Source organism: Aotus nancymaae, unplaced genomic scaffold (assembly GCF_030222135.1).
Source record: "Aotus nancymaae isolate 86718 unplaced genomic scaffold, 86718_ANA_hifiasm-v0.15.2.pri h1tg000010l, whole genome shotgun sequence".
Lineage (NCBI taxonomy): Eukaryota > Metazoa > Chordata > Mammalia > Primates > Aotidae > Aotus > Aotus nancymaae.
In genome coordinates, this window is record NW_026988421.1 from 29,811,014 (window position 1) to 29,838,801 (window position 27,788).

At 52.2% G+C, this 27,788-nt stretch overlaps 1 protein-coding gene across 10 annotated transcripts in view; it reads right to left on the bottom strand.

Annotated features, from left to right (window-relative positions):
• Positions 1–651: 651 nt before the first annotated feature.
• The window catches only part of PAX2 (paired box 2), an 88,557-nt gene continuing 61,420 nt past the window's right edge, over positions 652–27,788 (bottom strand). For 2 of the 10 annotated variants that reach the window (XM_021672952.2, XM_021672951.2), the window contains 5 exons: positions 23,164–23,339; positions 20,798–20,924; positions 5,870–5,971; positions 3,542–3,628; positions 652–3,075 (listed from right to left, as the gene is read on the bottom strand). In XM_021672952.2, the coding sequence (XP_021528627.1) occupies positions 2,954–3,075; positions 3,542–3,628; positions 5,870–5,971; positions 20,798–20,924; positions 23,164–23,339 (614 nt within the window). In that variant the 3' untranslated portion in view covers positions 652–2,953. Of the gene's footprint in view, positions 3,095–3,541; positions 3,629–5,634; positions 5,718–5,869; positions 5,972–20,797; positions 20,925–23,163; positions 23,340–27,788 lie in introns of all 10 variants that reach the window. The other 8 variants (XM_021672954.2, XM_064373974.1, XM_021672953.2 and 5 more) reach the window with 7 other exon arrangements.

Consider the following 27,788-nt stretch of genomic DNA (forward strand, 5'->3'; position numbering starts at 1 on the left):
ACATAGGCGCCTGCGCGCCCTCTCGGGGACACACCCAGACCACCGCACTAGCGCATCAATTTCAGCCGCTGCTTGCTAGGGCCCGGGGCTCCGCGAGACACCGGAGGCGCTTGAGGTCCCTCCCAGGAACCAGCTCCCCGGGCCTCTGCGGGGCACTCTCCGGGCCCAGAAGTAAATGCAGAGCGTGGAAACGCGGCAAGCGTCAGCAGTCTCCGCGTCTCCTTGCCGACCCATAAGATAAAATTGCTCCTGCGGTCTATGCGCAACTGCACCCGATGGGGAACCGAGGGAGGAGATAGGACAGAGGGCCACCTACGTGGAGAGGGCCTCAGACGTCGGGTTCTGAGAGCCAGCACCCTAATCTGGGTGCAGGTGGACTGGTAGGACCACAGAGTCAGCCTAGAATAGGCGCCTAACTCGGGGTTATTTTTAAGTTTCGGAGAGTAAGAACTTACTGTCCCGGGGACCAGGGTGCATGGGGGAGGATGGCTAGTAAAGGGCAGGTTCTTCTCGGCCTTTGCGGCGGTTCAGCTGCCGCCAAGGGGGTCACGGCAAAGGAGTTGGAGGTCGCAGGGGAGTGTAGTTGGGAGGATCATTGAAGGGGCTTTTAGGGATCGACCAGTGGAGGGGAGGCCCATCCCAGAGACAGGGAGAGACAAATCTGGAGCCATGGGGAGTGACATACAAAATTTTATTATTTATTATTTATTATTATTATTATTAATTTCTTATGTGCACAAAAGAAAAAGAAAAAGAATCAAAACGAACCGACGCACTGAAAGTGGCCGAGGAGACCAGAACCGTCCGATGACCTTTCACAGGTTAGGCCTGGGCTGGGTCCAGGGCCTCTGCCCGGCCAGCCTCACAGGACTGGGATGGGCAGGACCTCGGCGCCCTTGCCGCCCGGTTCGGGCCACTGGAGCCTGGCTGGGCGCCGGGTTCCCTTAAACGATTCTCTTTTCTCGTTTTCCTTTTCAAATAAAAAGGCTCGAAGGGGAGAGAGATCTGGGCGAGGACTCCAAGCCTTTTCGGATTTGTTCAAGGATTTTTATTTATTTATTTTCACTTTTATTGACTTTGTTTCTGTTATTTCGAGTCGTCACGATCCACGGGTGAGGAGACATGCAGGGCGCATCGCCACTACCGAGAGAGCAACTACGGGGCGGGGTGGGGCAGGGTGGGGCGGGGCGGCCCGGCCTTCGGCCGCAGGGGGCGCACGGGGCTCGGCTGCGAGGGGGCGAGCCCGGGGGCTGGAGCTGCCACCTCGGATCCAGCCTGCGGGGCCAGGGCGGCCGGGCCAGGGCTGGGGAGAGAAGCCAAGGAAGAAGCAGAGACAGAGAGACGAGTAACAGAGACGGAGAGAGACAGAGACAGAGGGGGAGAGAAGAGGAGAGGAGAGAGGGGCAGGTGGAGAGAGGGGCGGGGAGGAAAAAGCGAAAACACGGAATTACAGAGAAAGAGCCAACAAAACAGGCCAGAGGAGTCCACAGGACCATATTCGTCATTTTGCATAGAGATTTCTTTTCTTTCGTAATTTCTTTTGTAACATAAAAAATGCCCCCTCCCCCAGGACGTGCTGTGCTTTAGTGGGCGTGTAGCTGTGTCCCCCCCTCCCCCCCAGCGAGCGGCGACTCTCACAGCACAGACAGCGGGGCGTATCTACAGGCAGGGCCGGCGGGCGACAGGGACTCTACGGGGTCGGGCGGGGCGGGGCGGGGCGGAGAGGGAGGGGTTATGTACACCGGGGTTCGCCTTCACACGACACACACCGTCTTTCCACAAAGCAGCAGCCTGGTGGGCTTTTGTGTTGTTTTGTTCCTTTTTGCAAAGACCATCATATTAAATAAATGTAGACTTTTTGTGGTTCTGTTCAGCTCCCGCCAGAGGAGGAGGCTGGGAGGGGTAAGAGGAGTGGAGTGGGCAGCCCCCAACTTCCACCCCGCAGCAGCTCAGACGCCAGCTCAGAACCGGCTCTCACCACCGGCAGACTGAGAGTCTGTGTCGCGGGAGGGGGCATCAAGTAACTGCCGGAGGAAGACCCCAGTCCGCGGCCTGTGGACACTGGTCCTGCGCAGGACCGGCGGGAGCGTCCGATGGGGCTGCGAGTTAGGGCGGAGGATGCAGGGCGTCGAGGGACGGGCGAAGGACTGGCAGGAGGGGAAACTGGGAGGCCAGCAGGTGGAAGAGACGCTGAGGTAGGGGCAAGGCAGGGTTGAGAGCCGGGTCACGCAGCAGGAGGTGTCGGGCCTTGGGGAACTAGGTAGTCCAGGCGGAGCGGCGAAGAGCCGAGAGTCGGGGTCGGTCGGTGCGGGCTGCTGGGGCCCGCGCTCCTGGGGTCCCAACCTTGGAAAGACCTGACGCCCCCAAAGCCCGTTCCTAGCGCCGGACCCCCACGCCCCCATTCCACTTTCTGCGGCAGGGCACACACAGAAGGCGGGGGCAGTCCGGCTGGCACTGGGGGTAAATAACTTTACCCAAGGATTCGGCAGGGGGCTCTTCCTCCTTATGCAGAAAGTCGTTTTGTTCTTAATCTCTTTTGCCCAGCCCCACAAGCCTCCCGGCGCCCAAGAGTCCGAGGCGGGTGTCCGGGCTGGGCGGCGCTTCGGTCCGCGTTGATTGTGTGTCACAGAAACATCCGGCGCGCGCCGGCGGGTCGCGCCCGAGTCCCGCGAGGTGGCTGGCGGGCTCCGGGGCTCGCTCGCGGGAGGCCGGGGGCGAGCTGGGCCGAGTTCCTCTCGCGGCGCCGCGCAGTCCAGGCAGGCGGGGAGGGGCGGCGGGCGAGGCTGGGGGCGGCGGGCCCGGTCCTGAGGGTCCTGCCTGCGGCTCCACCCGTCCTGTCCGGCCTTCGACGGGGTGATGTGAAGGGTTGCAGGGGTCCTGGGATGGGGGTGAGGCTGGGGCGGTGGCCGGGAGGCATCGCGTCGCGTCGGTCCTCCCTCCCTCCGGGGTGGGGTCAGACGGGGACGATGTGGAGGCCGAAGCTGTCGGCCTGAAGCTTGATGTGGTCCCCGCGGTAACTAGTGGCGGTCATAGGCAGCGGCAGCAGCGGCAGGGGCGGAGCCCCGGGGGGCGGCACTATAATAATAAGGGGAACCTGGAAGTTAACACAGGAGAAGAATGGGCTGGGTGAGAGGACAAACAGGAGAACAAAAAAGGAAAGCAAAGCAAAGCAAAGACCTCCCCTGGCTGGGGTCCAGCGGGATCCGGACTGGGAAACCTTGGCTGGGCGGTGAAGCCAGTTGCCCCGGAGAACAGTTGCGTTCACGGGGCTTGAGAGGGACCCGATCCGGTGAAGCCCGGCTGCGCACCCTCCAGGGGGTCCGAGGGCGAGGGCGGCGCAGAACCTTGGAACGACCAGGGAGGGCACGGGAGGGCAGGAGGTGCGGGCGTCCTCGAGGGGTCCCCGGGCCTCAGTGCTGCACTAACAAGCCTGTCCCCCTGGCCATGCCAGGCCCCCAGAAGTCGGGTCGCCAGGAGTGGGACCGTGCCCGGAAGCCGCGCGGCCGCGCTGAGCCGCCGGCCAGCCAGGTGGCGTACTCACTTAGTAAGGCGGGGTTGCTGAATCTCCAAGCCTCGTTGTAGGCCGTGTACTGGGGGTGGCTGTACGGGTTGCCGGAAAACTCGCTCCCTGCGGGAGGGTAGGGGAGTGGGGATCAGAAGAGCGCACACCGGGGCGGACCCCACGAGTCCGGCCGGTGGCTTCTCCGCCCGCTCTTCCCTCCGGGTCTCAGGCGCAGGTGTCGCGGGCTGGGTAATGGCCGTGGCGGGCGTGCCGGGCAGAGGTGGGACAATCACTGCGTCCGTGTGGGGAGATCCGGGGGAGGCGGGAGGCACCAACGCGCTCGCACACCAAAGGGCGGGACCTGTGGGCCAGTGCCCGCTCGGGGCTTCCCAGCGGAGGCGCTAGCGGTCACCCTCGATGGGTTTGTACTGGGGCGCGCCCACCCCGTCGCGCTGGGAGCCAGGGCCTTTATAGAAGCCACTCGGGTTCTAGGGGGCATGACCCCCAATGGGTGGAAGCGGGGGTGGGGGCAGTGGCGAAGAAAGGCCTTCGGGACACTTTTCCCCCAGAAAGTCCTAAGAATGTCATCAATGCCCAGTGCCAACGCAAGGGGTGGGGTCTCTGTTGGGAGACACTGCCCTCTCGCCTTTCCCTCAAGAGGCTGGATGAGTGGGCCACACGGCAGGGGTTGGAGGAGCCGGGAAGCAGGTGGACTGCCCGCTGGTCCAAGAGCGATGAGCGGAGGGCCCGTGGGCTGGGAGCCGTCGGAAGCTGCCTCCCTCCCTCTGCGGGAGAAAGGCCAGGCCTCTGGGTTTCCCCCCTCGCCCTTTCTCCTGTGTGATGACCCCAGACTGTTTACAGTGATCCCTAACCGCGGGTTAAGTAGAGGAGAAGGGGCCCCTCTCTGAGAGGGAGCTGGGGTGGGGGTGGGGGATGCAGCCACTGGAAAGCCTGTTTATTGACGAGGAGGGAAAGCATGCGTGCAGCAGGATAATGAGCTTCTGAGCTCAACTGTGACCAAGAGGAACTGAGCTATCTCCTTCCCCATCGCTAATGAAACAAGTGTAATTTCCTCATCAGCACTAGATTCTGTTTAACGACTCCCCCCTCGCCACCATGAGCTCTCTGCGGCTCCCCTCTTCTCCACATCCCTGCAGACTCCCTGCCCCCACCTCCCCACTCTTCCCTCACCCCCACCTCTTTAAGACCTCCTCCAGCCCCCACCTGCTCACTGCTGGGAGCATCTCCCTAAAATCTCCTTGCCCCCCCAACAAGGCTTCTACTTCCCTTCCCCTAAATCTGGGCAGGAATCCTTTTACCCACACCTCTATCTCCCTCCAGCCCCTAGTCCATAAGACCCAGCAGCAATCTCCCTCTTTGCCATTGCCCCACCCCAAGCTCTGCTTACCCAAGGCTGTCCCTAAATGCCCCTGGATGGATGGGCCAACCACTCTCTTCTCTCCTCCCCCTTTCCCCTACCAATGAGAGTTGAACTTCAGCGAAAGGCCATGCAGAGGGTGGCCAGAGGGAGTGAGTTGCTGGCTGAGTGAGTCTAACCCTCCTGAAGACAAGAGTGTTGGTGTTTGTGCACAGAGGAACTTCAGCTCTCTTTGGCTTCAAGCCCCTGCTTCCAATCTGGGGTGAGGGGTTGAGTATAGCACAACCTCCAGCTGCAATCACCAGACCTTAAATACCGCCTCTGCCTCTCTGATCCAAACAACCCAAACCCAACTCCTCTGACAAGGGATGGGTCAGAGCCCCAGAGGAGCAACGGAAGGCTGGGTGCCTCTGAAGAGGTATGGGGGTGTTCTAGCCAGAGTCTCCTTGGTTCCTGCCACAGCCTGGCCTCCTTTGCTCTTAATGGACTAGCTCCCTCCTCTCTCTGGGTTGGGGTTGGTTCTCAACATTGATCTTCCCTTATGGCTTGGTGTGGACCAGGGTGGCTTTGTCTGAGTGACTGACATGCCCCTGGAAATGGTTCTTGGCTCCAAGTTTCCATGGAAACCAGGGCAGGCGCTTCCAAGCAGTGTCAGCTGGCTGGGGTGGGCTGGGCACTGAGGGTGGAGCTGAGGCTGAGTGCTCCTCGGGCACAGGCTCGGGTGGGTGGGCGCTATGGAGGGGCCATGACATACAGTGGGTTGCACACAAGGGGGCACTTCTGCAAGCTTCCTCCCCAGGTTGCTCATGAGGGAGGATGAGGGACCGACTGCAGCCTCTAGGGAGAGAGAGGGACAGAATAGCAGTGGTTTGCAGGGAGGGGACATTGGGTCTCCCCCCAACCCAGCCTCAGACTACAGACCATTCAGCAGCTCACCCACAATTTAGTTCCCCCCGCCTAGATTAGGCAGCTGCAGCATTGTCACCTACCAGGCACCATTCCTGCCAGGGTGGAGGTGGGGTAGCTTCCCTGGCCAGTGGGGGGCACGTGAGGGGGATAACCAGGCAGAGTGGTGCTCGCCATATCACGACCTGGAAAAACACAAAGGGGAAGGGATGAGGCCTGGAAGAGAGGGGCCTGCCTCTACTCACACCAGGGTACTGCACGGAGAGGAAACTCTTGGAGAGGGAAGAACTCTGTGCAGACGTGCGGGGATGCGTGTGCAGCTCTGCACCTGAACGAGCAGGTCCAAGTGTTCCTTTGCGTGTGTCTAAGCATGTTAGCTACATGTCTATGATCAGCTGTGTGTATGCATCTCTGTTTTGTATAGCTCTTTGTGTCTCTCTGTGCATTTGTGTGTGTGTGTGTGTGTGTGTGTGTGTGTGTCTGCCTTTGCCTGTGTCTCTGCATTCCAAACCCAGATGGAGATGGGAGGGAGATGACCTGGTTTTACTCCTCCTTCTCAGCAAGACATTCAGCTGTGGTCTCTCCAGTAGCCAAATAGACCTCTACCATCTTGCTTATCTTTCCTCTCCCTAACACCCCATCTTTCCTTCAGGCTTGGATGGCACCCCACCATCACTCCTACAGGGGCTGATGGCTATTCCTTCTCCTCTCCAAGTGGAGCTGCAGGTGCTGGGCCTGGCAGGTGTGGAGAGCAGGGGCCAGCCAGTGGGCTATTTTGCTGTTAGTGTTTATGGCATTTAAATGATAGAAAACCACCCTGAAGTGAATCAGGAGTTTTGAGCCAACAGTGCAAGTGGATCAGATAAAGTTCCAATGAGCAAAATCTGCTCCCCCGCCAGCTGCTGGACTTCTCTGTCCCTGGAGGGCTCTATCAGCTAGAGCCTGGAGGGTGGGAGACAAATTGAGTCAAGATGAGGGCGCTACCGCTGGTCCACAGACATGTCCTCTGGGACACAGCTGCACATGACTGGCCTCCCTTCCTTGCCTGCGCCCTCCATTGCTATCAAGGGATCACAACCTCCCTTTGCAATTTAGCATGCTCTGATCTCTAATAATAATTTGCTTTCTCCCCTCTGTCATAATCCCTTTATCCTCTCCTGGACCTTCTGGAACCCCCTTAAACCCCCCCAGATTCCCCTTATCCTCCTCACCAGCCAATGACACTCTACCACTGGAATGTCTTTGTCCATCCCTGGGAAGGCAAGGCTTGGCTGGAGAAAGTCACAGAACTATGCGTACCTGGGCCCGTTCACTTTCTTTTCATCAGCTGGGCCATAGTCATCTTCCCGATGGCTATTCCAGAACATCTCTCTTTCTTTGCTACTCTCCCTTTGAAGATGACCTCACCTCCTATGTTCCAGAGATTGTATGAGTTTCCTCACCCCTACTTGACACATCTGAGTGATTCATGCTTTCCTAAGTATACAGAGCTACAGCTCAGGTTTTTGCATTTCCAGCACCCTGCTGAACATTTTCCTTAGCTGTCTCTCTGTCACCTCAAACCGAACTGGAATAAAAACAGATTCATCTTCCCCCCCATTAGTTCTTACGATCTTGAAGATCATAAGACCAAAAACTTTGGAGTCCTTCTTGACATAGCCTTCTTCCTCCCATTCTAGATGAAGTCAGTCACCAAGTATAGTCAGTTCTCCTTGGCAATACCTGTTATATCTACCCCGTTTTCATTTCTTCCTCTACCTTCATAGCTCAGCTTTTAAGCACCTGCTTTTTGCTACACAGTATTTTTGCTTGCATTCCCTGCCTCCACGTTCTTCCCCTTCTTTCTATTCTAAATGTGGCTGCTCAGCTAGTCCTCATGAAACATTGCTTTCATCACACCACTTCCCTTGTAAAAACCATCAGCGATTCCCTGTAGTCTATAGTTTGAAATGAAACTCTGTGGCTTTAAAGCTGCTAAGGTACTCTCTCCACCCCACTTAGATTCTCACCCCTCCTGGATTAGTTTGACTGTTTTCACTGGCTTGTGTGATGTGAACCCTTTATGCTTTTGCCATGACCTTTTCTTCTTCCTTACAATTTTCCTCTCCTTCTAGCTGAAGATTTAAAGTCCCTACCATTCTGCCCTTTGGGGAAGTTTCTGTCTTCCAAACTTCCGCAGCATCTGTGCTGCATGGTCTACCATGCCATTATATTTTATAATGCATCAGCTCTGATGTTTCATATCATACAGATTATAAGCAACCTGAGGGCAGGACCCTGTCTTCTGCTTTATCTGGCATAGTTGAGAACATCGTAGATACTCAATAAACACTTGTTGATTAATCCTCTATCAATCTATTGCATTTAGCAGCCAATTCCTAATGGGTTATAATTTTTATATTGTTTCATATATATTGGTCTCCTTAGAGAAGTAAAGGTTGGGATAGAATGTAAATATTTGAATATACTTTTTCTTTAAAAATAATTTAAATAATAGGTTATGAATTTTTATAGACTGATGAGAGGTTTACAGTGAGGAACTCACATATTGTGAGTTTATCATGCAATAGAATGATTTTCCTCTATACCTGTCTAATATAGCTAATATCTTTCATTTCCTAAAACTCGAGAATAAGCAGAGTAGAACTGCCAAACAAGAGATCACTTCTGACTCCTAGAGAGACAGAAGAAAGGATTTGTGTTTGCTTTGATGTGTTTTCTTTTATTGACTGCTGTCGTCAATGAAAGCTACACTCCTCCTGACTGTCTCTCAGTGGAGTGGACCTGAAGGAGGTGATGACAACAATATCAAAATCAGTTCCTACAGGGATTAATAATGTGGCACTTATTGGTCAAATAAGACCCAGGACAGGATAGAGTTAGGGAAGGTGCAGAGGTTTTGAAGCTAAACAGATACAGAAACCTAATTCCTCCTTCTCTGTCATCTTCAAGTCTACAAAGCAGCCAGGAAAAGGAGTGTGCCTCTTTCTTAATAAACAAGAATTTAAATGTATCTGAATTCTGGTTTTCAACTGCATAATTCCCACAACCGGTCACACATGAATTCCTTGTAATCTAAGATTTTGTCACAAAATCTCCTACCTCGCTTCAAGAGGAAGGAAAAAATGCTGGATGACTAGACAGATGTTTCCAGCTAACCTGGACACAGTCCTACTGGAAAGTTTTATTTCTACTGGCTTTCTCTCTTGCAAAATGGCAACTTCCTGCAGGTAAGAACTTTTGCATGCTGAAAGTCATCCACTGAATGGTGATTGAAAGGCACATTGCCAAATTCCATTTAGAAAACTGAAGCTGGGCAGTGCCACGTAGAAATTTTGAAAATGTGAAAGAAGAGTCCCAAGATGAGGAAGAAGCATGCAAGCTTCCTCGTGTCCTGCATGCAGCTGTGCACCTGCTGCAGAGTCTCTAACACCAGTATCACCACAAAGAGGTGCCCAATTCAGGACCCCTGAGCCAACAAAGGTGCCAGCCACTGCATACAAAGCACTCTCGATGGCTTCATTAGCAGACGGGTACCTGAAGAGCAGAAAAATATTGACCAAACTCTTGCCAGAGCCATATATTCTTCTGGAACACCATTGTCAATAATGGAAAACACATACTGCAGGAAGTTTTCAAATTACCAAGACTGTCATACCGTTTGCCCAGCAGCATTCTTTGAGCAAGCCTCTTTTAGTGAAAGAATATGAATGAGTAATGGAATCCGTGCAAGCAAGAATCGACAGAGCACTGGGCCTTGCTGTACTACAGATGGATGGAAAAATAGGAGTGCAGACAGAGTCTAGAACCGTACAACAGCACAACCACCTCCTTTATACAAACAAGCAAAGCACAGAAAAAGGCGAAAACAGGTATGTGGCAGAATACATCAGTTATAAAGTATGTGCCACCCAGCAGAAAGCAGCAGAGGATTTTCGTTGCTCCCTGACAATGCCAATAACATAAAACGGCATCCAAAATTACAAATGGACAAAGCCCACATATTATTACAAGAGGATGGGCATTTCATGTTGGACGTTTGCTTTCCGAGGTTACAAAGTTGTTATTTTTTTGTTTGTTTGTTTGTTTTGTGTCTTTTGATATGAAGTCTCACTCCATCGCCCAGGCTGGAGTGCAGTGGCACGATCTTGGCTCACTGCAACCTCTGGCTCCTGGGTTCAAGTGATTCTCATGCTTCAGCCTGTAGCTGGGACTATAGGTGCCTCCCACCACACCAGGCTAATTTTTGTATTTTTAGTAGAGACAGGGTTTCACCATGTTGGCCAGGCTGGTCTCAAACTCCTGACCTCAAGTGATCTGCCTGCCTCGGCCTCCCAAACTGCTGAGATTACAGGTGTAAGCCACCACACTCGGCCAAGGTTACACATTTTTTAAAGATGAAGCACATTCCAGATGATCATGTAACTTCCCTGTTTCAAGGGTGAGACAATGAAGGCACAGAGAAGCATCATGGTTTTCCCATGACTACCCGGCTAGCAAATGATAGAGCCAAAATTTGAAGCCATGTCTATACCACACTGCCTTTTAACAACACAAAGCCAGATACTCCTCAAGAGAGTCAAAGAAAAGGAAAATAAGTCATCTGACAAACAAAATCTCATATCGTCATGGCTTTCAATAAAAAGGACTCAAAGAATAAAATCCCAACACCAAAACTCTGTAATAAAACTCCATGGGGTGGAGTATTACTCTCCTGGAGAGTTTTCTGAAAAACTAAGAGGGTCTTCAAGAAACGGTGGTAGTGGAGAATCTTAAAGTCCCCAGAAGTGTTAAAAGCACTGTACTTGATGAGGATGTCTTCTCAGTTCAACTGCAGAAGTCCCTGAAGATTCTAAAGCCAATTTCTACAGCAATCACTACATCTGCATCAGACAGTGCACTTTTGTCAGACATTCCTTACCAAATGGGCCAGATCAAATAAACTGTTTTGGAGGATCTAAGTGCAGCTCCTCTTACAAGTACAGAGAAAGCAAAGTGAAAGACTTTATTAAGAAAGTTGAAAAATTGTAGTCATCAGATAATTAGTGCTACTTTCACTGTCAAGTCTAAGATTCAAGGGCAGAGCTGTGTTTCTACTTGCACCAGGACTAGCTAGCAGTCATTGAGCATCTAGTATACGCTGGGCAGTGTCCTTAATATATTATATGATGTATTATCTCAATCTTCATATCAACCCTATGATGTTAATTTTTTTTTTTTTTTTTAAACAGAGTCTTGCTCTCATCACCCAGGCTGGAGTGCAGTGGTGTGATCTTGGCTCACTGCAACCTCTGCCTCCCAGGTTCAAGTGATTCTCCTGCCTCAGCCTCCCAGGTAGCTGGGATTACAGGCACCCGCCACCATGCCTGGCTAATTTTTGTATTTTTAGTAGAGACGGGATTTGTCTATGTTGGTCAGGCTGATCTTGAACTCCTGCCCTCAGGTGATCTGCCTGCCTCAGCCTCCCAAAGTGCTGGGATTACAGGCACGAGCCACTGAACCCAGTCATTGATATGTTTTTAATCCCCATTCTATAGATGAGAAATAAACTCAGAGGGGCCAAGTATTATGTCCAAGATTTCACTGCTAGTCGATGGCAGAACCTACATTACAGAACAAGCAGTATACTTGGGAATTGATCCTGGAATGATATTATTCTCAAATAGTGCAGACTCAGAAAATACATAGGTGTTTGGTCCAGGAAAGTAACATGGGATCGTGCTAAGTGAATCCTTCCTGTAACAGAACGTCTTGCCACTTCTTGTTTCTTCTGTGTTCCGTTTCTTCCACTTTTTTACAATGGGGGTTTTAAATTGGGGTTAACTGATCCCTTTGGAACCCATAGATCATTTCAAGGGATCTATATAAATCTATACATAAACTGTTATAGACATTATATATCTGTATCTTTCTGTGTAGATGGTACATGACTTTTATCATATTCTCAAAAATATGACTTAAAGGTTAATAAGCACTGTTTATTAAAAAAAAACAAAAGAACTGCCGTTCTTTGGCGTAAGACACTGATTTGTTTGCAACTACTTGAATTGTATCACTAAACATGATCATACAAAGCACAGCAAAATAACATGTGAAGTAGCAGGGAGGTTTATCTCAAGTCAAGGAAAATGTCAGCATTCAGAAGATCAAGGAAATAAAAAGGAAGCCACCAAAGAAGGTGAAACTGCTGCTTGTGATGGCTCAGATGAGACTTATTACACATAGATTTATATAGCAAAAGTTCTATCGAGGAGTTCAGAGATGATTTTCCTCAGCATCTTTCTCTGAAAATGAGCACTTTTGCTACCCACTTGACACTATGGAGGACCCTAAGGCCAGAACACATAACTTGCTTTACTACCCTGTCCTCAAGTTCTGTCTGCTTCTCATAAGGTAGCAAAAATGAAGACATTAGATTTCTTCAAGGCTGGCGGTCTGTGCTTGCATTTGACATAGGCATTTACAATACTTACAAGAATACACAGTTAGTAAATTTGTAATTGCTGCCTAAATATATAAATGCATAATTGGTATGTACTGTACCAAGTATGATCACCTTATGACCAATCCAACTTATACCTAGTACACTAAAGTAACAAACTTTAAATCCATACAAGATATTTTGAAAGGAGAGGAAAAAAATTATCTACATACTTTCTTTCATTTCTTATTTCCCAAGCTTCCAGATCCTCCTAGGGTTTGATTTGTCCTCTGGAGCAGAAGGGACTATGGGACGGCCCCCAGCCCTAGGCTCTGCCTCAGCCCCAGGCTCTGCCTCAGCCCCAGGCTCTGCCCCAGCCCCACACCCTGCCTGAGGCTTGCCTGCTCCGGGTTCCAGCAGAGGGGGCTGTACCTGCAACTCAGCGCGGCTGCTCTTCCAGATGAGCTGGGCTCCCACTGACACCTTGAGTCCCTGGTTGTGTCCTAGGCAGGGATGTTACCCAGATCTGCAGGGGCTTAGTGAGGTCACACCTTGACAGCCAACCAGCCAGACACAACCGGTCATCCTGTTTCCATCCCTTCTGTCAGCATCCTGCCCTCCTCTGGGCTGTGCAGCCTGTTGGCTCAGGGCCTCACAGGAGGGGGTTTCCTTCTAATTCAGCTGGATCATGGATGGAAATGCAGCCTCTGCATCCTAGGATAACACTAGGAAGTGTTGGGGAGAATCACATTTTCAAAGGGCTGAGAGGAACTTGGCTATCTTCTAGTCCAACTCTCTCATTTTACAGAGAAAACTGAGGCCCAGGGAGAGGAAAAAGAGAGGAAAAGAATTATCTACATATTTCCAGTCCTCTTCTCAGTTCATGTCCCTATGCTGCCTTCTCTGGCTCCTTGAGCGAAACACAAATGAAGATGAGTTGGGCAGGTGCTGGCACTCAAGAGGTTGGTCTCAGGCTCACAGATGGGCTCAGAGCATGAGAGACCCTCGTGCTGGGTGGGCGGAGGTTAAGCCTGTTTGCACAGTCTCCTGATACTCCAGGCCTCCCAGTTCCTCTCTGGCTTTATTTTGTTCTCTGAGAGCACTGAATTGTCAGCTCTAATCCTTCCGAAAGCGCAGTGTTTTTCAGGCGCTCTGTGTAAGTGAAACCCTAATCCCAAGGAAAACGGCCACTTAAGCCTCTGCAGCATTAGGCTGTTCTCCGAGCCCTGCAGGATTTCCTCCCTCCCTGCCTGCCCGCCCAGCCGCCACCGCCACCGGGGAGGAGAGGGGAGGATTCAGGCTGAAGGCACGCAAAGCCCTCTCAGAAGTGACAATAGTGGCGGAGCTTGCCTCCCAAAGCTCAGGGTTGCAAAAGCACTGGCTTGTTTGTCCTGAGGCTACAGCTAATTGTGGAGGAGGAAGGGATTCTGGCTACCCTGGGAAAGGGATGGGGGGTCTTCCTGTCACCTTGGAGGTAGCTGACCCTCTGAGGGAAACAGGTTTTAGGTCTCGCCTAGGTGGCTTTGAGGCCACTGGGACATTTCGGAGCCCTTGGTACCAATACATACCTGTTTCATTGGGACAGCACTTTTTAGGATTTCTGGTCATTCAATAAATGTTGGGTTGACTGACCTTACTTTTACTTAGCCAACATTTTCTTTTTAAAAAGTACCAAATAATGGACTAAACAAGCTTAGTGATGGGTGATACTTTTTTGGAGAATTCTCCTGTGGAACACCCCAGTCATCCAAATGACATCTACAGAAGCTGAAAGGGTCCCTATAACCTAGCGAATCATGAAAGCAGTGGCCAGTATTCTCAACTGGGCAACCTTTATTGGCCTGAGTTGGCTACTGTTATGCACTTGATAGCAAGATTATTAATTTCTTAGAATATATTTTGATTCAAATTCAGACTGGCCTCTCTCTCTCTCTCTCTTTCTAATCTCTAAATGAACAAGTGAGACCATCCTTAGAGGAATAAGCACTCTGGCATGTTCAACTTTTGGGCCTCACGGACAGAGGGAAGAGATGAAGGGAGGAGATAAGAAGAAAGTCCCAAGGTTATGGGCCAAATTTGAGCTCAGCGTAGAAGACACCAGAATCACATCTTTGCAAAGACGCAAACCCTACCTTTGTCACCCTCCCTACGATGCTCCTCCCTCTGCAGCCCCATTCTTAGCCTGGGTACCTCAGCCATGGCACGCTCCTGGGGAAGGCAGCCCAGCAGCACAGAGTGGCTGGTAGGCACAGACAAGGACATGGGGCTGGGACCTGGGATTGGGGTGGCACAGTTTTTATTCTGGTCAAATTTGGCCTAACTCCGATTCTGATTCCTAGGGTGGATTAGTGCCTCTTCTTTTCAACATCTTTTACCTCTAACAGTGGACTGGATAAAGAAGGAAGGGAAGGAGGCCTGATCCATGACTCCTGAGGCTGCAGGCTCAGGGCAGCCACATATCTGTCAATGTCTCATTGCTATGGAAATGCCCCTGTAATTAAATCAGAGCTGAGGTTGGGGGCTGGAGGTCCTTGGGGATGTGGCTAGCAGACTGAGGGATGTCTGGAGGAGGCCAGCCTCTTTTCTTGGGACCCTCACAGCCTAAGCGAAGGGTCTAGGGCATGTGGGTGCTGAGGAGCAACCCTCTGGCTTGCTTTGGCCTCTGCAGTAAAGGGCTCTCTGATTTGCCACATGTCTGAAGTTGCCCTAGCCCTCTCCTTTCAAGGAGAGGAACTGTGATGTCTGTGCCCTAAATTCCTCTAGCTAATCAGGGGCTTTGAGCTGACAGACAAGACCAGGAGACTCCCAGCCTCCTTCAGAAACATTTCTCAGTCTTTATTGCCCTCTCCTCCCCCAGGGGCTGACCAAGGGCTAAGTTGTTTGTTTTATGGAGGGAAATGCAGTTGCCTTGGAAGGGGGTTGTTAACTACAGGAAAGAGGCAGTTCCTGGAGGTCCTTAGGATGCCCTGAGTAGGAGGAGGAGGTTTCCCAGGGTCCACACCTCTGTTTGCTAAAAGGCCACATTGCTGATCGTCTCAGATGTGGGCGAGGAGGCTGAACTTCTAAGAGTCGGTGATCCTTTCTCAGAAGCTACACCGCTCACATTGGTCCCTGCTGCTGGCCAGCTGTGAGCTTTGCCTCTCCAGCCTCCCCCACCTCTGCTCAAATCGGCCAACTTCTGGGAGACCAGCCTCTTCTGCTCCCTCTCCCTGCCTTGGCCACTTTCCTCTTGGGCAGCATCCACATCTCTTCCTGGGTCTTAGTTACAGCTTCCTTCAAAATTGGAGTCTCTAGGAATTAAGAGACATTTCTCCCAAGCTCTTGAATAAAATATCTTCCCCTCACCAGGATGGGGAAGCTAATGAGGCTTCCCACCTGACCCCACCCCACTGGGGAGGAAGGTACTGTCCCCGTCTCTAGCTGTCTAATATTCAGACATTTTCCCAAAGAAAATATAAAATTCTCTGCTGAGACTTGGCAGTCTGGGAGCCTGGATAATCCTGGAACACACTCTACTTTCGGAGTTGCCTGAGGCTCAGCTCTTTCCAAGCCTCCTGGACCCCAAAGCAATTAGCTATAGGTGTGGTCCTCATTCTCTGCCCTTTTTGATCACCATTATCTGACAATTTGCTGAGCATTGGTGGGAAGAGTCTGGGGGATCTGGATCTATGATAAAGACACAATCGATGCTTCCCTTTGATCTATTTTAGAATATTAAACATGCTGAGTTTACAGTGCTTTTGGAATATTCTGTTGTCTCCAGTTCCTGCGGGGATGTTAACTGTTCTGTTTATTGCTTCTACTAACTTTCCCTTTTGATAGTTTGTATCACATGAGGTGTGTGCTTTTTTTTTTACAGTAAGCTCATCATTAGTGGTGGGTTTCTTTTCCCCTGTGGGAGTCCCATGTGCCCTGGATTGTAGAATGTCTCTACAAAGGTTTGTCATTGCTCCTGCTGAGGCTTCAGAATGGGTTACTATCCTGGGCAAATTTTTATGTAAGTTCCTGGCTTGGGTTTCCTGCAACAAACTCATGGTATAAATTTGGACTCTGATCTGGCATCAGGTTTGGGGTCTCCATGTCTTCTGGTGACATTCCCAGCTGCTCCCTTCCTTGTTTCCCGGGCTACTGGGACGAGTGTCTGTGCTTGCCTTTCACGGACAGTGTAGTCCCTATTCTGTTCCTCGCTTTATGCAGGATGATACTCAGTTCTAGCTTCCTTATTCCCAAAGTCACGTTCCCTGACTGGTGTGTTACAGCCCCATCCTCTCCCAGTCCCCTATCCCTCCAGTGTGATACCAGCCCTGACTAGGGTGTTTTAACCCCGTCCTCTCCCAGTCCCCTATCCCTCCAGTGTGATACCAGTGGCCTCTCCAATACTGATCTGGCTTTGGGTTCCCCTCTGTTTCTGGCGCCAAAGAGTGAGGTTTGGCTGCGTATTAACATTTTTTGTTGTTATATTTTATTCAATTATGTTTTGGTAAGTTTAGCCTGCCTAGTTCCTGGATATCAATCTCATTCCTCTGTTACCTCTCTCACTAAAACACAGGCAGTGAGACCTACACTTGCTCAAGGCTCAGCCAGTGCGTGGTAGCAATGCCCACTAGAGGCCAGTGAAGCCTGCTGGGTACAGTGGCTCCAGGGACTGGTGCTTTCCCTAGCTTCTAGACCAAGCTTGTCCAGTCCACAGCCCGCAGGCCACATGCTGCCCGGGACGGCTTTGAATGTGGTCCAACACAAATTCGAAAACTTTCTTCAAACATTATGAGTGTTTTTTTTTTTTAAACAACAACAACAACTCATCAGCTTTCTTAGTGTTAGCGTATTTCACGTGTGGCCCAAGACAATTCTTCTCCTTCCAAAGTGGCCCAGGGAAGCCAAAAGATTGGCCAACCCTTTTCTAGGGAGCCTGGGACTATACAGTCTCTGATTTCCTCCAGCACGGTCCCTTGCATCTGTGCTCACTCCTTCAGAGTGGACTTGCACTGGGTCAAGGGACTCTCTAATGCTCAGAAACATCCCCAGCGACTGGGAATCCTGCAGTAAGTTCTCGTCTTCTCCTCCCAGATCAACATCACTGCCAGCATCTCTGCAGGCTCCTCATCACTGCAGCCCCAGTCAGGCATGGGGAGGGAGGGGTCAAGGTGAGAAAGGCATGGGGAACGGGGCTATCTTTTCTACCAGGGATGGGAAACTTTAAGGAATGAAGGCTCCAGCATGCAGTTAGAGCCAGAGTCCTCACTGTAGCTGGCCTGACCCGGAGAGCCCCGAGACTACTGAGAGGTGGGATGGCAGCCCCCTCAGGGTCCTTTGGAGGGTCAAGAAGGTGGTGAAAGGTACCAGCCACAGCCAGCCAATCTGAAAAAGCCTGGGGCCAGAGTGCCCCTGACCCATTCTCTCATGTAGCTAGTCCCTTTTTCTTTATCACTTAGGAGAGACTCGGCTCCGTTCCAGACCAGCAGCCTAGAGCCGTGGGCTGGAGAGAAGAGAGGCCGCTGAGCTAGAGCAGCCCAGCGGCGGAAGGAAAAGTGGGTGATAAATTTAAATAACCAGCTTGACTTGGCAGCTTGCTGAGTTGTGATGCAGTGAAATTAAAATCTCGGCAGAACTTGCAAACACTACCCAGCAAAATCAGTCTCTCTCCTTGGTTCCCTGATGGAAGTGGGGGGTGCTACGGGGCTGAGCCCCAGCCTCTGGCAGCCACCCTTGCTTGCAATGTGATTAGCTGTGTCCTGGCCCACTGGGCCCCACGCTCCCTCCACACAATAGTCCAGGTTCCTCTCTCCTCTCAGTCCTGACCTTGTGGAACAGCTGCATCAAGTGGCTGGTGAAGTTTGAAATCAGCCTCCAGTGCCAGGAGGTGGCAGGAATCTCAATAAGGTCTGGCTTTTCAGGTTGGGCTCAGGCATTCCCTCATCCCCTAAGCTTTGCAGCCTCAGTGGCCAGGCCTGGGGAAGAAGATAAGCAGCGTGCCTGAGACGTGGAGGATGAAGAGCGCTCCTCGAACAGCTTGGCACTCCTATACCAGGCTATGGGCACAGGGTGACCTCACAGCTCCCTTACCTTTAGCACACACCTGCCCAGAATCACCCACCCACCTGAAAGAGCCTCCTTTCCTCTTCTCCCACCAAAGCCCTTGATATTTGCCAACAAAATAAGCTTTTAAAGACTCTTTGAGGGCAATGTCCACAAATATACTAAGGACCTCTCCCACACCCCAGCCCTGCCTAGAGCCCAGTTCTCACGGATGCCAGCATCTTTCTAGAAGAACTCACCCAAGGTCCACTGTCCTGTGTCTATTCTCCTTGCATCACTGCTCACTGCTCACTGCTACCCACAGTGTCCTGGCCTGAAGGCCAACACGCTGGACCCACTGCTAAGATGGACCATGGAGTCTCTAAGCAATGCCCCATTGCTCACCTTGACAGTACCTCTAGCAAATTCTGTTTGTCCCCATAATAAACACATCATAAATCATTCATCTTTAATAGATTATGCAAATTAGGAGGACATAAAATCAACAAAGATCAATAACTGCAGCAGTTTAATTGCCAGCAAAAACATTTTAAGAATGAGCATAATCTGCAGCTCTTTCTTGGGTAATGGCACTATTAATCCAAACACTGGATCTTGGCCTAAGTGTGGAGAAATCATTCCCTACCCCTATCCCCATCTCCCCTCCCCCACCTCTCCACACACTTCTCTCTTTTTGGTAATTTCCAGTTTCTGAGTGAGTTTCCCCGTCATTACCACTGGTGAACAGCTCCGAATGTTAATGGTTCTGCTTTTGTTACTCCTCGCTTGATTGAAATGTCGCATACAGATTGAGATGTTAGTGCTAACTTGCCACCTGGGAATGTCAAGCTGGGTCTGAAATGAACTTTTCTCACACTTGGATCCAGATGGATCAGCCGGAGATGTTCCCAGGCTGCGCTGGGACTGTTCCAGGGCCGTGGGGGGAGGTGAGTGGGGGTTGCTCAAGGTGGAGGCTCTTCTCTGCACCAGCCCCTGGGTCTCCTGCGGCAGGAGCCCTACCCTGAAGATCCGTATCTCCATCCCAGGAAGTCCTCGCCTTCTGGACTGTGGCCTGAGCAGCATGGGGCAGCACAGATGGGGTTAGAGAAGTCTCCCGGGTTCTCTTTCACCAGGGCCTGGAGTGGCCATCTTTGGGAAGTGACCACTGCACCTCCGAGCAGGTCAGGAGAAAGGTGGCCTGGCCTGGGCCATCTCTCTGCCTGGAGTCAGAATACCTAGCAGGTCAGAGAGCTTCCCAGCTGGGCGAAGGATGGCTCATGCTGAGGGCCATTTGGTCATGGGCTATGTCCTGACCCAGCTAACCCAGCTAAGGTCGTCACTCTGGAAAGCCTAGTCCAGTTCTCCAGCACTTTCAGAACTCAACCTGACTCCCTAGCCAAAGAGCTCTACTCCGTCTAGGCTGGAAACAGTTGTATCAGTATAGCCCCTTAGGGAGAGGCTGGGAAAGCTGCCGGGGCTCTCCTAAGCCCCCAGGTGGAGGCTGGGTGGCCACTGGTAGCCCAGCTCAGGCTCAAGGGCAGCCACACTCAGACCAGCTCCCGGGCAGAACCAGGGCCCAGTCCTAGAGTGGCCACGCCTGTTCCCTGCGTTTGCCGCTGGCTGTGCAGCTGGGCTGCCGGGTCCCCAGCCCGCCTCCGCTCGCCTCGCTCGGCAGGTAACGCCTCAGTGTCTCCCAATCCCCACCGAGATCCTTCTCAATCATCCTGTCTCCCAAGGAACAAACGGCACATTGGCTTTAGTGTCTCCAGAATAATTAGGTGAATTTTAATAACACCTCAATGTGTGTCTCTCCCACTTGGGCACTCTCCTGGCCTGGAAACCCTTCTGCAGTGGCACCACCTTCCGCAGCCCGGAGCTCTGCTGCCTTCCCTGGACCCCACCTCCCCTTCCAAACTAGCTGCCCCGCTACTCGGGCTCCTGGTCATGCGCCCCTAGCCCTGCATTTGACTGTAGGCCAAGCCTGATCCTACCTGGCCTTGAAATCACGCCTTGGTGTCAGTGACTTCTCTGGGAAGCAGGAAGAAGGCTGGAATAATTGTACTCATCTCAAACTCCACAGAGCTGGGTGCCATGCCCTCAAGCCCAAAGCCATGGTCACCCGTGCTGCCTGGAGGAAGCGGGAAGCGGGTCCCCCAGGAGCCTTGGGGACACACATGTTGGAGGCTGGACACTGGGTACCCAAGCTCCACTCTTACCAGCCTGGCCTATTTGCCTTCTGCAGATGTCCTAACAAGAGGCTCATGATTCTGGGCAACTTGGGAGAGGGAAAAAAAACAGGCAGAGGGAGAGGCAAAGGACAGAAGGAAGAACTGGCAGCAGCCCCTCCTAGCGTCAGCCTTTCCTTTCCAGGTTGGAGCCCACAGACACCCTGACCCCAGTTTTTTTCTCCCCACATCTGCACACACCTGTTCAGGAAGGACCCTGATTTTAGGAGCCTCGTTCTCTCTGCAAATATCATGGTGGGGAACCTGCCCATCACACTGGGCCCCAGATGGCGTGGGCTGAGACACCCCCACTGAACGCAGTGCCCCCACCCTCCTGGAAGCCCCCTTACCGGTCACAACAGGGTATGTCTGCGTGCCTGACACGTTACTGCCCAGCTCAGGGTTGGTGGATGCAGATAGACTCGACTTGACTTCATCAAGCCCAGGGGTCAGGGCTGGGAGGGAGTACTCGTTCCCCTGGGAGGAGAGAGAAAAGTGACAGCTCTCTATTGATGCATACACAGAGAAAGGGCTCGGTGTGCAGATGGAGAGGAGGAACGGGGAGCCCTCCCAGATGGGGTAGAAAAAGATGGTGGGGCAGAGGGAGGGGAGATGGCTGGGGCTTGGTGGATGATGGCAAGTTTTGTGCTGGTAGGAGCAGACCTGACTTGGTGAAGCTGGAGACGCAGTGCCCTTTACCATTTTGGGTAGTTATGCCAGCACCCTGCCTCGGTGTAGCATCTCCTGCCTAAGCAGGAAGGTAGGCTGTAGGAGTGGGGATCCCCTTGTTGAGAGGCATGGGATGTCGAGGAGCCTTGGGGAGGAGAGGGAACCATGACATGATGGCAGAGCCAGTAGCCAGGGGAAGGGCCTAGTGGGGTCTCCAGCCTGGCACTGCTGGCTGATCGGGTACGGGTGCCCCTTTTTTAAAAACAAACAATGACAGCCCCATGGGCCCCTTGCTCTCTGCCTGTGCACTGGGGTATGAAATTGGGGAGGGGGAGAGTCCACATGGCTAACAGAAGGGTAGGAGGGGGCCAGTCATTGACTCTGAAAGGGTGTCCTGCCCGAAACACTCGGGTAATTGCCTTTTTATTGCAGCCACCGCCAAGCCAGACCCCAGAGCTGGGCAGACCAGGAGCCTGCACAAAGCAGGAAAAGTTGCTCTGATTAATATTACGTTAAATTAAAACTGATTTTCTGCTCTTTCGGGTCTGTTTTTTTCCCTTCCACTTCCTGGCCCCCCCAGAGGACCCCCTCCCCTCCATGGCTGGACGGGATTGCCTCGTCATTTCCAATTCCTTCTTGTATTGATCTTCCTGTAGAAATCAGTTTTGTAATTAGCTGCAAATTAGGCCTTCTACTGGGGGTGAAGCTGCCCCCTGATTTATCACCAGAGTAATTCGCTGTGATCGGAGAGAAATTAAAATGAACTCAATTAGGCTTCGGATTTGCTTTATGGGCCCTGCTCCGAGTTTCAGGGGGAAAAATGACTGTGCTGGTGTTTAATAGTCTAATGAAAGTAAATAAAGGTTATTCATTGTAATACAGCCGGGGACTCGGGGAGGGTGCACCGAGCCGCCCGCCTCGGCCGGCTCCTCCTTTGTTGGTTTATGGCTCAGGGCACCTTAAAAAGACTTTTGATTTTTGTTTTATGAAGACAAACAGCTTATGGGATAAAAGGACGGGCGGGGAGAAAGGCGAGTGGCTGGGAGCTGTTGGAGTCTTAGAGTGGAACTGTGCCGTGCGACGCCTGTGGGGCTGCACTGATGTGCATGTGTGTATGCGCGTGCAGGCGTGCAAGCGCAGCGATGCCATGTTGTGCTGTGACTGTGGGCCTGGCCTGGGCCGCATGTGTGGGAGGGATGGGAGTGCGCCCCTGTGTTTGAGCGGGTGTGCTGGGGGCTCCACCCAGCAGCGTATGTGGGTGGAGGCATGTGCTGGAGGTGTACTGAGCTGGTGATCTGGGGGCAGTGCACACCCACTGGCTCCATGGGGCTACTGGGGCTAGTGAGTACTGTGGGCTGTGGGGAAGGGGAACAGGTGGATGGTGATGTGTGGGCATATGCACGCCAGCACATGGAAAAGTCTGGAGGTGGTTTCTGCGTCTTGTGTTTTATTGGTGTGTTGCGTGCTGTGCCCCGTGCTGTGTGTTCTGGGCTGCTCAGTGTAAGCAGAAAGTGCTGGGTGTAAGTGGTAAGCTGCCAGCCTGCCTAGGGTTCCATTGAATGGCTGGCTTGGGGAGCAGGAGGCAGGCACAGGCCGGCTCTCCTGACACTGGGCAAGGAGAGCTCCACAGACCAGCATAGACTTTCTGTGGGACCCTGAGGGGGTGTGGACAAGGGACATAGCAAGAGGACGTTCCTGAGTACTCCATACCAGAACCACGGGAAGGCAGAGCTAGAAGGGACTTGACAAATCCTACATCCAAGCCCTCCATTCTATAGATGGGGAAATCGAGGCTCTGAACAGAGATTTCTCCAGGGCCATACTCTCACACCCAGAACTCATCACTTCGAATTACTGTATACAGACCATAATTATTTGTCTTAATGATACCATACTGTCTTGTGTGAGCCTGTTCACACTGCACACACAATGAGCACACTTGTGTAACACGTACAATGCTGGCTGTGCATGTGGTGAACAAGTTCTTGAGAGGCCTTGCTCTGCCCGTCTCCTTTCTACTTCTGCAAGCAGTAAGCTCCCTCCTCACCTGTTCTGATTTGATGTGCTCTGATGCCTGGAAGACGTCAGGATAGGAAGGACGCTCAAAGACCCGATCCAAAGCTTCCAGCTGCTGCTGGGTGAAGGTGTCCGCTCGCAAGTGCTTCCGCAAACTGTCCACACCACTCTGGGAATCTCCATTGGGGACTGAGCCCTCAGACACATCTGGAGGACACATGGACACTCGGGGCGTTAGCGCTGGACCAGCAGAGGCACAGGAACAGTGCAGGGCAAAGGGGTGGCCACCTGGCTCTGGGCCACGGAGCTCTGCACCCCTATGGGACCCCTTACTCTCATCCCCCTAGGCCAGCAGGGCTGACACAGGAGGGTGGCCCTGCCTCAGAGATGTGGCTAAGGAAGCTCAGGGAAGAGAAAGATCTGAGGACCTGGGAAGAGACAGAGCAGTCACACTGTGGGGTCAGGAAGAGTTTGGCAGAGGCGGAGCCAGGGTGGGTCCTGGGGGCCAGCTCCCTGAGCCACCCCCTGCCCCCAAGCCAGGGCCAGCCTGAAGAAGAAAGAAGCTGGATGTCTCAGATTGGCATTACTGAGCCTGTGGAGAATTGAACTTGGCTCCGAGATGAGTTTCAGTTCCACTGATTCCAAGGGTTGAAAACCATCAAATTTCCAAGGCAGAGTGTAACCTGGAGACTGGGTGAAGTAATTAACTTTGCCCAAGGGAGGAGGGGCTCAGGCAGAGCTGAGGCACTCTGCTTGGGTTGGGCCAGGACTGAGGCCGGAGGGAAGCCAAGCGGGAGGAAAGAGGTGTTGTTAGAGCAGCAAAGCTCCCGCTTGGGCAGAGCCCACAGAAGGGTCCCCAGATGCCGCTGTGCCCCCGCCACCTTCTTGGCCTCTGTCTCCGACCTGGACCCGGCTCAGGCCTCCTACAGGAACTGGCTTCTTGGTCACCTGCTTCCTCCTGCAGGTCTCCGGAGGGAGCAAAGCTTTGTCACACTGGTGCCTGCTCCCCCAAGGCTGCAGGCCAATCCTGTCTTCAAGTCTGCTTTCCCCAGGTGTTCTCACCCCTCCCCTATCCCAGTCTCCCAGCGTTGGTTCCTTAAAGTTTTCAAGGTGTACAGTAAGCAATGCACCTGCTCTGCAGCCGCTCCCTGAACCCACACCTTGCAACTCTCCTGGCCCAAAGTAGGGCTCTCCCCAAACCCCATACCAGCTTAGTCACTTCTGGGCTTCCCTCAGCCCAAGACCAGCTGAGGAGCCTTGGGCCTGAGGTCAGCCCATGCTGGAGGCCCAAGGGTTTTCCTCTGGGACTATTATATATATCAGTTTATAGGTGATTATACGATATGATATAATCAATATTGCATTATATACAGTAACACCGTACAGTATCATTCAGGAGAACATAGAAAATATTACATATTGATTAACTCAACCTGCAGCCATCCTCCCTCGCTGGCCTCCCAGACGGAGCGTGGGGTCTGCTCTGCTTCCTAATGTGACCTCCCATCTTCCCTCCATGTCTATTCTGGAGAGGATGGGAAAGAAAAGAAAGTGTGTGTGTGTGTGTGTGTGTGTGTGTGTGTGTGTGTGTGAGAGAGAGAGAGAGATAGAGAGAGAGAGACAGAGAGAGAGAGAGAGAGACAGAGAGAGAGAGAAAGAGAGGGATAGAAGCACAGAGATCAAGACCAGGACCACATCTGATGAAGACAGACAGAGGCAGCCTCAATAGTATTTGTTCCCATGGACACAAAACTTGGTGGTTGTGTTTCTTTTCTGTGTAAGCCTCTGGAATCGTTTCGGTCTTATGGGATGTATGAATCAACGTATGAGCCGAAAGTTGAAGTGTGGTAAATTTATTTTTCCCTTTTGTGTGAGTATTCCATGTATATGCACTCATACATAAATAAACCTCCAGATAAACAAGGGTCTATGTGTGTTGAGAATGAGAAGCTTTCTGAAAGGGTGTGTGTGTCTATGTGTGATTGCATGGGGACTGTGAGGCCACGTGCTCTGTTTTTCCTGTGCCTGCTTCTTTTTTCGGGATGTGCCATCATCCTCATTTCATTCCCTGTAGCTATTTGCATGTCCCATGATGTCTGATTCTCCCTTCCTGGAGGCCTCCTACCTTTTGGGGAAACCCTGCTGTCAGGGCTGAGGGAGGCATCAAGTGTCTTCATAAACGATTATTGCAGGGGCAGAGGGGGTGTATGTGTTTGTGAACGTGTGTTCACGCATTATGTACATATGTATGCATGTGTGGCAGGATTCCCCTCATGACTCTGTGTAGATTTGTGTATATGCCTGTCTGTGTGTGGCTTGGCTCACCGTGTGTGTGTGTGTGTGTGTGTGTGTGTGTGTGTGTGTGTGTGTAGGGGCTGAACTGAAGCTTTGTCCTCAGGTCACTGGCTGGAGGAGTCTCTTTGCCTTCATTTATTCAGGGGCCCTTCAGATCTTGACAAATCTGTCACTCTAAATTTGCGAGAGATTATGGTGCTCTCTCCCCGGCCCGCAGAGAGGTGATATATGATATCTGCTGCCCCTATTGATTGCCTGATCTGGTGGCAGAGGCCGGCGAAATGAACTTGAAATGAACATCATGCCTCAACTCATTGTGCGTATAATACACTACTTAATCCCACATTTTTCAGCCGCTATGGAATTCAATTGATCAATCATGTTCCACTGATAGTACTGTTTTAGGGGTTATTGCTGCTCCCTCCACTCACTGACCTTTTTATTTATTTATTTTTTTGTACACTCAGGCCCTGGTGGTAAGACAGGTTACAACAGAGGGGAAGGGGAGGGAGGGGAGGCAAAGGCTAAGGCAGCCTGCTACTGGAAGAGGTAGCAGTGGGAGGCGGGGAAGCAGAGGACAGGGAAGTGGGGAGGAGAAAGAAGGTGCTAGAGGAGAAGGAAAACAAAGTGGTGTGATGGAAGCATGGAGAGAACCCCCGCCCCAGAGAGGAGGAGGCTTGCGGGAACTCCTGCAGGAGAGGGAAGGCAGCAGTCATGATGAATGACAAAGGAGCACAGAGAAACTTATGGGGAGCAGGGAGGTGAGCCGCAGGGCCGGGGAGAGGGCAGCGTGTTACTGGTGGGAGACAGCCAGCCAGCTCCCCAAATCCACCACATGTCCCATAGGCTTTCACGGGCTCTTTCCAGAGGAGGGGGTGGTGTCCTTCCATCAGCTATGGAAGGGAGGGAGGAATGAAGGCAAGGAGAGAGGGCAGGAAGGGAATGAGGAAAGGAGATTGGGAGAAGCCTTGGATCAGAAGGTCCAAGGAGGAGAAGCTCAGGGAAGTTGGCAGCCCAGAGGCACAGAGGGGCAGAAAGAAGGAGGGGAAGGAAGGGAAGAAGCTTCCGCACCAGAAGCCAGAAGCTCTGGCTGGGGCGAGGACACTTACTGCAGGAATAAAACCAGCTGGCTCCGCTTTCGCTGAAGGCTGGGTGTCCTGCTACCTGGTGCCCAGCGCCTGGATGGGGGTGGCTTTGCAAAGGAAGAAGAGGAGAAGGAAAAGGAGAGTACAGGAGGAAGAGCAAAAAAGGAAAGAAGGAAGACAGTTGTCAGTGCTGACCACCTGGAGGGTCCTCCCGGGAAGATGAGGAGAGAGCTCAGCATGGGACTTTCTAAGGGCAAAGTCTCAGAGGGGAAGGAAAGGGGGAAGGAAGAGGCCACTGTTAGGCACAGCTGTTGAAGGACTGTCTGGCAGAGCTGGGATGAAACAGGTGGAAGTAGAAGGCAATCTTAATCTGGGTTTCTAGGAAGTAGAAGACGATCTGAATCTAGTGAGCAGGGAAGGAAAGCGCGTGAGTGATTAGACACCATCCATTTCAAAGAAGATCCCCTGCCCAGCAGCCCCCTTGCCCTGTGCCCAGCAGCCAGTCTGCAAGCACCTTGTGGGCAGGGACCGTAACTAATGCATTTCTGCAGCTCTAGTGTCAGGAATGGCCCAGAGTAGGTCCTCAGACTTTCCTGGGTGGCATTCAAAGCCATACCTCTGGCAGAAGGTTTTGGGACTGGCCACCTGACTGGCCTGGCACCCCAGGACACCCAGTATCTCCTCAGGCAAGCCCTTCACGTCCCTGGCTAGCAGAAGATGTGCCACCTCCACTGCCTGTTAGCCTCTAACAGCATCAGCTCTGACCCACAGGCCTTTCCCACTCTCAGCAACACAAAATGAACTTGAAATAGACATCATGCCTCAACTCATTGTGCCCATCTCTGGTGCCTCTACCAACGGACAGAGAACACTGTGTTCCTGGTGAGCAGCAGAACTTAACCCTGGGGCTGCCGAGCTGCCATCCAAAGCAGGTGGCGAGGCTGCTTGAGATCAGGGCCTGGAGAATGCATCTAGATTTGGACTCCCCACACCAAGAGGGCTGGAGGCTGCTGGCCAGGTGTCCTGGGCTTTCAGGAGCAATTCTGATTTCTAGTATTCTTCCCCACTCTCAGGTCACATTTTTAGATCAGAGCTAGAAAATGTGGTGGCTGTGGGTTTAATCAGACCACACACAGCAAGGAAGGGACACCGTGCTAGTCAGTCTCCACAGAGGGAGGGTTCAGCCTCATTCTCCGTCTGCCCCCTGCCCAGCTCCCATTCCGTAGCAGCTCACAAGTATCAAGAACTGATTACATGCCCTTACTGTAATTTACAG